The sequence below is a fragment of the Gallus gallus genome, chromosome 1 (genome assembly GCF_016699485.2).
Source record: "Gallus gallus isolate bGalGal1 chromosome 1, bGalGal1.mat.broiler.GRCg7b, whole genome shotgun sequence".
Taxonomy (NCBI): domain Eukaryota; kingdom Metazoa; phylum Chordata; class Aves; order Galliformes; family Phasianidae; genus Gallus; species Gallus gallus.
This window is the reverse complement of record NC_052532.1, coordinates 129,148,430-129,159,969: the sequence shown is the minus strand read 5'-3', so window position 1 is coordinate 129,159,969 and position 11,540 is coordinate 129,148,430. Positions and strand designations below refer to the sequence as shown.

The 11,540-nt window shown below is 41.5% G+C and overlaps 1 protein-coding gene across 2 annotated transcripts; it reads left to right on the top strand.

The window, feature by feature from the left end:
- Positions 1 to 999: 999 nt before the first annotated feature.
- AKAP17A (A-kinase anchoring protein 17A) lies at positions 1,000 to 11,331 on the top strand. Of its 2 annotated transcripts, XM_040698974.2 has the most exons (6): positions 1,000 to 1,100; positions 1,267 to 1,486; positions 1,724 to 2,466; positions 4,625 to 4,773; positions 5,876 to 6,116; positions 7,453 to 11,331. In XM_040698974.2, the coding sequence occupies exons 3-6, from the start codon at positions 1,792 to 1,794 to the stop codon at positions 8,359 to 8,361; spliced, it is 1,974 nt and encodes a 657-aa protein (XP_040554908.1). In that variant the 5' UTR covers positions 1,000 to 1,100; positions 1,267 to 1,486; positions 1,724 to 1,791; the 3' UTR covers positions 8,362 to 11,331. The 2 variants fall into 2 exon arrangements, with proteins under 2 accessions (XP_040554908.1, NP_001182479.2); NM_001195550.2 differs by having other exon boundaries at positions 1,267 to 2,466; positions 7,453 to 9,350.
- The last annotated feature ends 209 nt before the right edge of the window (positions 11,332 to 11,540 follow it).

Below are 11,540 nucleotides of genomic sequence, written 5' to 3'. Positions count from 1 at the left end.
ATGAGGTTCAACATGAGTTAGTGTATAGTCCTGCATCTAGGGAGGAATAACCGCATGCACCAGTACAGGACAGGGGATGATCCGCTGGAAAGGATCTCTGCAAAGAAGGACCTGGGTGTACTGGTGGACAATGGGCTGGCCACAAACTGGCAGTGTGCCCTTGTGGCCAAGAAGGCCAATGGCATCCTGGGGTGCATTAAAAAGAGCGCAACTAGCAGGTCGAGGGAGGTGATCCTCTCCCTTTACTCAGCCCCAGTGAGGTCTCATCTGGAGTGCTGTGTTCAGTCGTGGGCTCTTCAGTTCAAGACTGGGAGCTAGTAGAGAGAGTCTAGCGGAGGGCAACAAAGATGACTGGGGCCTGGAGCATCACCTGTATGAGAAAAGGCTGAGAGGCCTGTGGTTTTTCACTCTGGAGAAGGCTCAGAGGGTATCTCATCACTGTTTATAAATATCTGAAGTTGAAGGAGTCAAGTCAATGGAGGCAGAGCCTTTTTGGTGGCGTGCAGCAATAGAACATGGGGGCAAGGGGTAGAGACTGTAACAGAGGTAGTTCCATACGAACACAAGAGCTCTACTGTAAGGGTGGCGGAGCACTCAAACAGGCTGCCCAGAGAAGTTGTGGATTCTCCTCCTCTGGAGATATTCAAGACCTGTCCAGATGCCTTCCTAGGTGGGGGGTTGGACGTGATGATCTCCAGAGGTTCCTTCTAACCCCTACAATTCTGTGAGTCTGTGGCTGGACAGGGCTCAAAGCACCCTGACCTAGCTGTAGGTGTCCCTGTGCATTGCAGCGTGGTAGGACGAGATGATCTTTAAGGATCCCTTCCAACTCAAACGATTCTATGACTCTGCGGTCTGAGAGAGAACGCATATCCAGTGAACACAGCGCCTCACAGCACCCACCGCCTTCTACTGCCGCCGGCCGCCGGCCGCTGCGCATGCGCCACCGCCCGCTCTGTCCCACTCCGCCGCCGCGGAGGCCGCCATCGCGCCCGGCCAGGAAGCGGAAGCTGCGGCGGCTGCGCGCGGCGGCGCACGCGGGGCTGGCGGCCGTTTCCTGCGGGGCCTACCCGGCACCCGGCCTGGCCCGGCGTCTACGGGTGAGGCGGGGAGGGAGCGGGGAGCATTGCCCCCGCCGGCGTCCGTTGGGGGTGCCGCCGGCGTCGGCATCGGGGACACCGTCGTGGTTCTCAGGGGTGAGGCTGTCGAGGGCCGGTGGCGGGGCTGCGGGCCTTTATATAAAGGGGTGTTTTTCTGTCGTTGCAGGCAGCTCGCGAGGAGCCTTCCTGCTGGCGAACGAGGCGCCCGCCGCAGTGCTCCCCGCTGGGGTGCGTTTGTTGTTCGGAGCGGGCTGACGTCGCTCCCGTTCCTTCCTCCCCGGAGCAGCGGGTAGCCGCTTTCTGAGGCGCCGCTCGCCGGCTTCGCGTGTGGCCGAGATTGCCGTCAGCTCCTTTTCTTCTGAGGCCTTGCTGAGTTTTAATTATTTGTAGGTTCTGGTGGTTGTAAAGTAATTTAAGATGTTTGTACTGCTCGGTTTTAACTCGGTAATTGACTCTTGTGTTAAGAGACGTTGGTTGGGAATGGTTAAATGTCCAAAGAATGTTTACGGATAAGGGCTGTTTTATTTGACTACTGTGAGCCTACAACTTTAAACTTGCATCTTTATTTTATTTATTTTTTCTTATCCTGTGCTTTTTCTGTGTTATGGCTGCTGCAACGATAGTTCATGATACATCAGAAGCTGTAGAGCTCTGTGCTCCCTGTGGGTTATACCTTAAACCCATTACAAAAATGACCATCAGTGTGGCACTTCCTCAGCTGAAACAACCCGGAAAGTCCATTTCGAACTGGGAAGTGATGGAAAGACTGAAAGGGATGGTGCAAACCCATCAGTTTTCCACTCTGCGGATTTCCAAAAGCACGATGGATTTCATCCGGTTCGAAGGAGAGGTGGAAAACAAAAGTTTAGTCAAGTCTTTTCTTGCGTGCCTTGATGGCAAAACGATCAAGCTGAGTGGCTTCTCTGACATTCTGAAAGTCCGTGCCGCAGAATACAAGATTGACTTTCCTACCAGGCATGACTGGGACTCGTTTTTCCGTGATGCAAAAGATATGAATGAAACTTTGCCAGGGGAGAGGCCGGATACCATTCATCTAGAAGGCTTACCTTGTAAATGGTTTGCAGCGAAGGACTCTGGCTCAGAAAAGCCAAGTGAAGAAGTCCTTACAAAAGTATTCCAGAAATTTGGAGAAATACGTAACGTGGACATACCCATGCTGGACCCTTACAGAGAAGAAATGACTGGCAGAAATTTCCACACTTTCAGCTTTGGAGGCCATTTGAATTTTGAAGCTTATGTTCAGTATCGGGAGTATGCAGGTTTCATTAAAGCCATGAATGCCCTGCGAGGGATGAAGCTGATGTTTAAAGGCGATGATGGCAAGGCTGTGGCTTGCAATATAAAGGTGAGAAGCTGTTGTCACAGATAAATGTTAATTCCATAGTGCCTAAAGGCTACGCTTGTTTTCTGTAGTGGTGAGAACAGCTGACCTTACTGTATGGTTTGGGGAACCAGTTGTAATGCAGTTTTAAAAGGGAAGTGGTGGAATAAACATGCTGTTAGACTGTAAACAAAGCTAGGTGAGGCTTTTCTCTCTCTTTTTTTTTTTTTTTTTCCCTAAACAAAACATTTACTGATATGATAACAGCTAAGGAACTATCAAATATTGTGAATATTACTTGTTGAATGGATTTCAGAAAGTAATATATATTTGCAAATCTTGTGATTTAATTTAAAAAATAATTGATAGCAAGTTCAGACTTGCTAAGGCTGACTTTAAAGTGCATTTTCTCTTGTATACACTAAGAATTAGAAATTCTGGGAAGAGTGACAGCCATGACATTTGATACCTGTGTTGATAAGGAGGTCTATCTGTCAAGTGCTAGAATTCTGAAGTAAAGCTATGTGGTCTGGATGGCCTGTGGAATACAGAGTTAATTGTAATTAGTGAACTTCATGAACAGAAAGGCCATTCAAACATTGAAACAGTATGTCAGCCTATTCCACAAATTCTCTGTGAATCCAGTGTGTTGTATTCATAATATTTACATACTGAGTTCTCCAAATCTTTTTCCCTGTTACTTCATTGTCTTAGGAAGTAAAGTTATTGATGGGAGATGATCTGGAACAAGTCAGTCTCTTCAGATGTTATATCTGTGCAAGCATGGCCTAAGGAAAGCTTGCTGTGATATGTTTGGAGACCTGTCAGTGTATTTATATATAGGCTGAATTGCTTATTTATTTCAGTATGTTTGATTTTCATTCATCAAATGAGCAAACAGATTTCAGGAAAAAGCTCGAGTGTAATTTGGGAGCAAGCAAATATTAATTTATTAAGTTTTAATTTAGACAGTTATTATCTTGTTATTAAAGTTGGTCAGCTGGAGCATAGACATTGCTGTACCTATACCCTCCTATTCTCAAGGGGATGTGAAATTCAAACTGTCACTGCATGCAGTGGATTGAGGTTCCCAAATTTAGTTTCTCTGTGCAAGAGAATGCATGCCTTCCTGGCAGCTGCCCTGGGATTGATAGCTGCGAGAGAAGGCTGTGTCTGCTGTCAAGACAGATCTCTTTCATACAAGGTCACAAGACTGTCCAACCCTGTTTCTACAGGGCTTTTATTGAAACATTGCTTTTATGTTGTCTGAACAAATTAAACTGCACAGTATGTATGCCTTCTTCTGTGCTCCATGGTTCGTGTCTTCCACAGTACATCGGCCTGTGTTACAGATCCCTGCTTGCATGTGGATGGTATCGCAGAGTTACAAAATCACACAATGGTTTGGGTTGGAAGCGACCTTGAGGATCATCTATTTCCAAATGCTCTGCTGTGGGCAGAGGTGCAGCCCACTAGACCAGGCTGTGGTATTTCACACAAGACTTGAGGACACTGGGAGTGCGATGTGTGTTCTCGGGTGTAGCTGGACATGGCCAAGCTGTGTCCGTCCATCCTGGAAGATGAGCGTTTCCTCAGGTCTCACTGTTCAGGTGTATGCAGCATCGTTCTGTCATGTTTCTTGTGTTAAATCTGTAGCTTTAACCAACAGCCTAGTGCATCTCAATTTGGGAATCTTTGGGCTAGGGCAGGTGAGCCGGCACTTGCTTAAACCAGATACTAAATGTTTTAGGACTGTTGATTTTTCTCCTGAAGGACTTAATGATTGCAGTGTTGCACAAAAAGGGAAGGCTATTAGGGCCCATTTCTTCCCAGAGCTGTGGCATACGTGAGTTGAAATTTGAATTTCCTATTCTGGAAAACATTGGACGGCCAGGGCATAAACCTCATGCAGTTTACAGCCGGCCATCAAAACACAGAGAAGTGTAAACTGGTACCCAGTTGTTCTAGGGTGTAGGAAGTGATGTTAAGGGACATTGCCCAGTCGTCTTCTTATGGCTCTCTGGTGCTCGTTTGTTTTGAAAAACACTTTGTTTCTGACTGTACTTACACTGTCTTTTGCATACATTTGTTCTGAGTCAGAATTTGGTTGTTGAGTGTTTTTTTTTTTTGTTTGTTTTTTGCTCTGTTTACTTACCTCTGTTTTAAATTGTATTCTGTAAAGGTTTCTTTTGACTCAACAAAACACCTCAGTGATGCATCAATTAAGAAGCGTCAGCTTGAAAGGCAGAAGCTTCAGGAGCTTGAAAAGCAGAGAGAAGAACAGAAACGCCGGGAGAAGGAAGCTGAGGAAAAACAAAGAGAGGAAGAAAGGTAGTTATTGCTATGGCTCTTAGTTACATCCTTAGCAGTAGTATGGCTAAACTGCAATTACTTGTTCCTGTTTGTATCAATAGTAAACAACTAAATGCTTACAAAGCTTACATACTCGTGCAGCTGAAGTAAAAGCACTTAAAACTGAGTGACAATATTGTAGTCCTTTCAAGGTAGTAAGGTTCAGGGATCATGGAATCTGGAGATGAAGAACAGTTTGAACTTCTTTTATTCTGTAAGTATGTAATTCTAAGGTCTTGAAACATACACATTTCTTCTACTAGTAAGTAAAAGATATTGCAAAGTTCATTTACTCTTAGCATTGGTATTTTTCTAGGAACGAATGAGATGAAAGCATATTTTACAGTGATATTTTAAGAAAATGGATGTAAATCCAGACATCACATGACAGCCATTCAGAATATAAATGTTAATGCAGCATTTTTTTTTCCAGATTTTATGATGTCCATTTGTTTCGATGGGTATCATTTCTCACTGCTTAATTTTTAGATATTTGACAGTTTATAGAAGTGTGATGTAAACCATTTTATTGAAGCAGAACTGTTAATTTACTCAGTAAGGTTATTAGATTATCACATATGCTTACGTTGGGTTCAACATACTAAAACTGCAAAATAGTCTGTTTCTTAAAAATAATGCCATTGTAGGTCTGACCTCAGAAACCTTGAGCATAAGCTACTGTTTTTCCTTAATGTCTGCAGTAAAAAGCACCAACCCACGCACACATTAATTGGTTTGGTAATTTTCGTCTCACTGTGATGATTGATGCCCAGCTGCCCTATAATGCATCATTATTGTCTCTGACAGAATTGTTCTGTTGTTTTTTTTTTTTTTAAATCTCTTGTAACCATATTTTATGTTTGAATACCAGCATATTATTAAATATTGACAAGCTGATGATTGTTTTTATCAACACAGGTAAGGGCTAAAAAATGCAGCCTTTTTTATTTCACTTTTTCAGTAATCAACAAACGTGTATTAAGAAACAAATTAATTCAGAGTACAAAATATATTTTTGTATACAGCCAGAGCCTAAAATTGCACCTGCCCTAGACAAGGTAAAAATCTAATCTCGTTTTAGGAAGCAGAGAGAACTTGAAGAATATGAGAGAGAGAGAAAGAGGGAAGAAAAATTGCGCAAGAGAGAACAGAAGCAGAAAGATCGTGAAGTTCGACGAAACAAAAAGCAGCTTGAGAAACTTCAAGCTGAAGAGCAGAAGAAACTTCAAGAGAAGATAAAGTTAGAAGAAAGGAAGCTCCTGTTGGCTCAGAGAAATCTTCAGTCCATTAGGCTAATTGCAGAACTGCTAAGCAGGGCAAAGGTAACTATTATTTAGTGCAGAAGCTAATGAGAAACTCAGCAGAGCAACTGACGTAGGTGGGAGTGGAGACTGCTGCTCCTTATGGAGTTGGTACTAAACCTGTTGTTTAGTTCAAAAATTCTAAAAATTGCCATGAACCGTGTTTCCCCCTTGGTAAAATATGCACATATAGGTAAATGAAAAAGTGAACTTGAATCTGTTGTCCTTCCAAGACTATTTGGCAGTCCTGCTCTCAAGGCCAGGAAAAGAATGTAAGCATGATAAAGTTAGTTAAACAGAGGCTAAGGTACAAGACTCCTCATTTCTAATTTGAGGTTTTTGTACTCTTTCCATTCCAGCCTTCCACAGTTCCACTATTTCCAGTTTCAGAGAAAGGGATTTCATTATTTGATGTTTAAAAAGTGTGTAGAATGTTTTCTTTAGAAAAAGTACTGTCAATTAAAGTTGTAATGTGAGATTCTGCCTCTAATGGTGATGGCTTTATTTTTTCACTAGCATTTGATTAAGATTTGGATAAAGTTTTGTAAATGTATTATGTAACACACTTGAAATTTTTTTGCAGCAATGAAAAGCACTGTGTCAAAGCACACTTCTATTCTTTGATGCTGGTCTATCTCAGTAGTGTTTTTGAATTAGAGCTCACAGGGGGCTAAATGGTCAATTTTATGCTAGGAGAAAAGAGGGATATTTCTTTTGCAGGCTTTGTGGCAGTGAAGTAGACTGATAAAATAATAGTTTTATTTTCTGCCTGTAATATTGAGGACTGCACCAAGCTGTCTGAGGTGGAATTTAAAAAAAAAAAGTTTGAATCTTCTCTTTAGTGTCATGTGTTACTAAAGTGATTGGCAATCAGTTTCTACGTGAGTGCTTTTTTTTAACAGACCCATTGTAAAGTAGTTTAGGAATCACAGATCACAAAACTGTAGGAGAAATTAAGTTTTAAATTTGACTGAAACCTTCAAGTGTTGACCTTGAGAATTATCAAATATTTCAAATTGCACGTGTTGCTCTTGCTTATGTGCTACGTTTCTCATACTAAGGATGCATAAAGGTGAAGCTTTTCTTTGCATTGTGAAACTGCTGAAACTGAATACACAAAATTCTTGTCAATGCTATACTGATACTTCACCTTAAAACAACTGCATGCTACAGCATTCCTTTTTTTTTTTTTTTAATTCTTTATTTTTCTCTCTTGTAACAGAGGAAGCAACCCTTTTTCATAAGACATTTTATTTTCTTACCAGTTTGCTGCTTAGGTGTTATGGTACGACTTGGAAGCATGAACAGATCTATAAATATTTTCTTTACTCTTACTTTCCCATTGATTGTCTTTCAGACAGTAAAGCTTTTGGAACAAGAACAGAATGAAGAAAAGATCCGCCTTCAGCAACTGGAGGAGAAACGAAAGCTTCAGGAGGCTGAGCTCAGACGTGTGGAAGAAGAAAAGGAAAGAGCACTGGGGTTGCAAAGAAAAGAAAAAGAACTGAGGGAGAAACTACTGAACAATCTTCTTAGCAAGAAAATGGATGCAGTTCATCAGAGCAAAGAAGAAACGGAAGCATCTCAGTCTGGCACTGTGAAAACTGCCAGTGATGTTCCACACACTGTGTCATCCAACTGCATCACTTCTACCTCAGGACAGGCTGTTACAGGCAAACTGGCATCAGACTCTCAAAGAGAACTACCATCCCCTGAGAATGTAAATACTCAATGCAAGTATTTGAATGGCAATATTCATGACAGAGTTGATGTCAAAGAAGGTCAGAAACTTCATACCGCAGACTCGGACAGGTGTTCAGAGAAAAGAAGTTCTGGTGTACTCACATGTGTTCCTGCCAATAACCAGCAGCAGAATACCTGCAGGAAGGACTCTCGTTGTGAGCAAGGCAAACATAGCACAGAGCCAAGGAGAAGAAAGAGCCGTTCATGTAGCAGCATAAACACTGATGAGAGTAAGGGTAAACGAGAGAGAAGCAGGCACAGAAGAGATGCAAGTTACCAGGATGAAAGAAGGAGGAGGGAAAGGAGGTATTATAGACACTCTAGCAGAAGTTACAGTCCTCGACGAAGTCACAGTCCTCGTCGAAGAAGTGTAAGCCCCAGACGTTCACATTATAGAAGAACTCGCAGTAGTGAACGTAAACGAGACAGAAGAGAAAAAAGTCGTAGTCGCAGAAGCTCAAGCAGAAAACGAAGGTACCGGAGGAGATCACTGAGTAAGCAAAGGAGTACTTGGAGTGGGTAGTGGAGGCCCCACCTGTTTGAAAAGGCTGTGGTTGGACACAAGGGCCAGAAAGTCGTAAATGAGACCTCACTCATGTGTGTGACTGCTATAATAAAACACTTTTGATTCAACCAATGCATAACTTGCATCAAGTACCTAAAATAGATGACTGACTCTTTTTTTTGAAGTTCTGTTGGGCTTTGTTGTCTCTTTGTAGGATTCTACCACAATGTAGGTGTACTGCTCGTATTTGAATTCCAACCATGCTAAAAGCCAACCTGCTTCCTCAATTTTCAGTTTTCTAAATTGTAATTTCAGCTGATTTACTTTTTCTTCTCTTCATCACCTAACTTGGTTTGAGAAGTATGTATGTGCCAGTTACAGGAACTCCAGTTGTGACAAGCTTTGACATACAAATTTATCTAAAATGCTTTCTGGTGTACTTAATGAAATCATGTTTAACAAAGTAGAATTTTTGCTGATTGAGACAGATAACAAGACTTTCGTATGATTCTTAAAACTGACTATAAAGATATGCAGGAAATCTTTTAAACTGCTGTGATTCCTTCATACATCTGTATAGTGCCAGGCTTTGTTGCCCAAATTATTCTGGTATGTAATGCCCTTTGTTTAGTAATACTTTCCATGTAGAAAGGCACACTGGTGTAGGAAGTAAGAATCGGTGGTAAAAAGGTTGAAAAGTTGTTCTGTTGCCTTGTTGACATACTTGGCTTTTAATTACTTTGGGTGGCGTAGGGCCACTTGAAGCGTTTTTTCAGGTACGTACAGAGCTAGCCATTGTCTTTTGAAAAAGGGGCCTTCTTGCTAAATTATTTTCACTTGTGGTGTTGGAAAGTAAGGCTGCAGCGTCTCTTGTGAAATGCATTTAAGAATACATTTGCTTCTAAAATGGAGCTCAGGAATATTAAAAGCTATAAAATTACAGTGAAAGAGTTTATTTTGCCTTTTTATGGTAAAATTAAAGAGAAAACTGTTTCCAGTGAACTGAAGTTGCTGTTTTCATGTGTCGGTATGTTCATACCTGCAGAAGTGTTCTATGAGAAGCGTTTTGTTTAAAAAAAAAAAAGTCATTTGAATAATGAGGCTTAGCTGCTTGTCTTGCCAGTCCTGTGATGTACAGCTGCATCCACTGTTAATTCAGCAGGACGTGTGCTCTTGGGGTGCAGTTTTCCCCACACTGATGTGGGGAGTGCCTCTTTGTTTCTCTCCTTGAATCCACAGACTGATGTACTTAGTCATCTCAATACCACCAGTCTCCTGAATTCTGAGCAGCTGCTTTTGTTGCTGAGTTAATTTTCTGCAGTCTTTGCTGAAGTGTTAGAAATCTATCTACTTGAAGATAAACTTCTCTTTTGTAATAGTTTGGCTGAAACCCAGTATTATGTTGATTGCAAGTTTTGATGGAACGCCTGTTTGTAAATTTCTGTGATTCTCTTTAGCCTGCTATCAAATAACTGACGTGCTATCCATGGTAACATCATATTTTAGGGAAGGGAAAAAAAAAAACCAACTGTGATTCCATCTGCAGTCCTGTAGGAGGCTGTCAATACCAATGTCTATGAGCTCAGGGTTAGGGTTCTTACTAGTTAAGTATTTCCACAATATATCCTGTGGATTTCCACTGGGATTTATGTCAGGGTCTTGACGATTAATATATGTAATTGGGGAAATGCTAGTTTGTAGTGCTACTTTCAGGAGGTCTTCAGGCTATTAATGCACTGTATTATTGCCAAATGTGAAAGCAGTTAAGGCAGTGGCAGTCACCAAAAAGTGTTCATATTAGGAAAATCCAAGAGATACTGTTTTTTGATACAAAAGAAAGCAGTGCTGGATAGGTGGTTTGGCGTTTTTTTCACTCTAAAGAAGGCACCAAGAGCAGGCTTGATATCCCAGCCTGAAGTGATTAAATTCTTTAAGTTCCCCTGATGTCCAGTGCAGCATCTGAGGTCAGAGAAAATAAATAGGGGCTGACAGAGGCCAGGGGAAGGATGTTCATCTGTCAGGCTTTGATTGTTTAGCCTGACACGCCATATTAAGCACTGTCTTCATACAATATCCAAAAAATATAGTAACATAAGGTACTCAGTTAATTGAAAGCCTAAAAGTGCTTCGGAGCTACTTGCAAATGCTTATTTCTTGAAATGTCAAGAGGGAATACAAAGGTAGTCTTCTTTCAGCCAGCCAGCTTGACCCAACCACAGCCTCTTAAAACTACTGCTTAAAGTTGCCCAGTAAAGGCTCAATGCAGAATTTCATTTATTTTTAACACTTTGCGGTATTGTTTCAGATGCATGTTTTGCTTCAAAGCTCTCCAAAGCCTTTTCAGTGCAGAATCCACTGAAATGAATGTTGCATTCTGTTTCCTTGTAACCTGGGTCTGGCTGGGATGGTGTTAACTTCATAGCAGTGAGCAGTTTGGTGGTGCTTGGTTGTTGTTTGCTCAGTTACACAGTGAGATGCACAGTGACATGGACTCCAAGACAAAAAAATAAAATAAAGCCATCCTATGGTACCTGGGACTGCAAGATAATTTTTTGTCAACTGAATGACTGGCATGGTACAGTGGTACTTCTTTATAGACCAACTTCTTTGTCTACTCAATCTGTTCTTTCTATTGGTAACCCAGGACTTGGCATGTTCTAGTCTATTTCACTGTATATGGGCTTGATAGTGATGCCTATAGCTGAATGATTTCATATTGCAAGTAGCCATCAGCTCCCACAAGCTAGTCAGTTTAAAACCTGTTCAGATATTTTTCTACAGCTCAAGGCAATGTGCTAAGTGTGGATGTACTGTGGAACTGTAGTGGGTGCCACCATGTTTCTGTTGTTTGTTCCCAAATTCAGCATTGATTATGTCTTTGAACTGCAAAGAAACTTGCTGAGTCTGTAATCTTTTGGTACAAACACAGCTATAAATTTTGCTCTGCTCTGCCCAATACCATTTATTAAAACTTTTTCTTATGGCTGAGGTATGTGCTTGTAATACTTCAAAAACCTCGGTGATGCGATAACGTGAAGAACGCTATTCTTGATAGTAATCACTTGTTCTGTATTGATTGTATGTCATTATATCTCTACCAAGTGTATTCTAGAGGTCTTTGTGTTTCAAATGAAAGAATCTGGTATACCGGCAGGCTCTATAATGGCTTCTAGAAGCTAAAATATTACAGTCACTGA

Excerpts from the sequence above, each read along its gene's own strand:
- AKAP17A (NM_001195550.2), top strand. The coding sequence starts at position 1,705 with ATGGCTGCTGCAACGATAGTTCATGATACATCAGAAGCTGTAGAGCTC. Across the intron at positions 4,774-5,875 it reads AAACAAAGAGAGGAAGAAAG|GAAGCAGAGAGAACTTGAAG; the intron begins GTAGTTATTGCT and ends ATCTCGTTTTAG. Across the intron at positions 6,117-7,452 it reads AACTGCTAAGCAGGGCAAAG|ACAGTAAAGCTTTTGGAACA; the intron begins GTAACTATTATT and ends ATTGTCTTTCAG.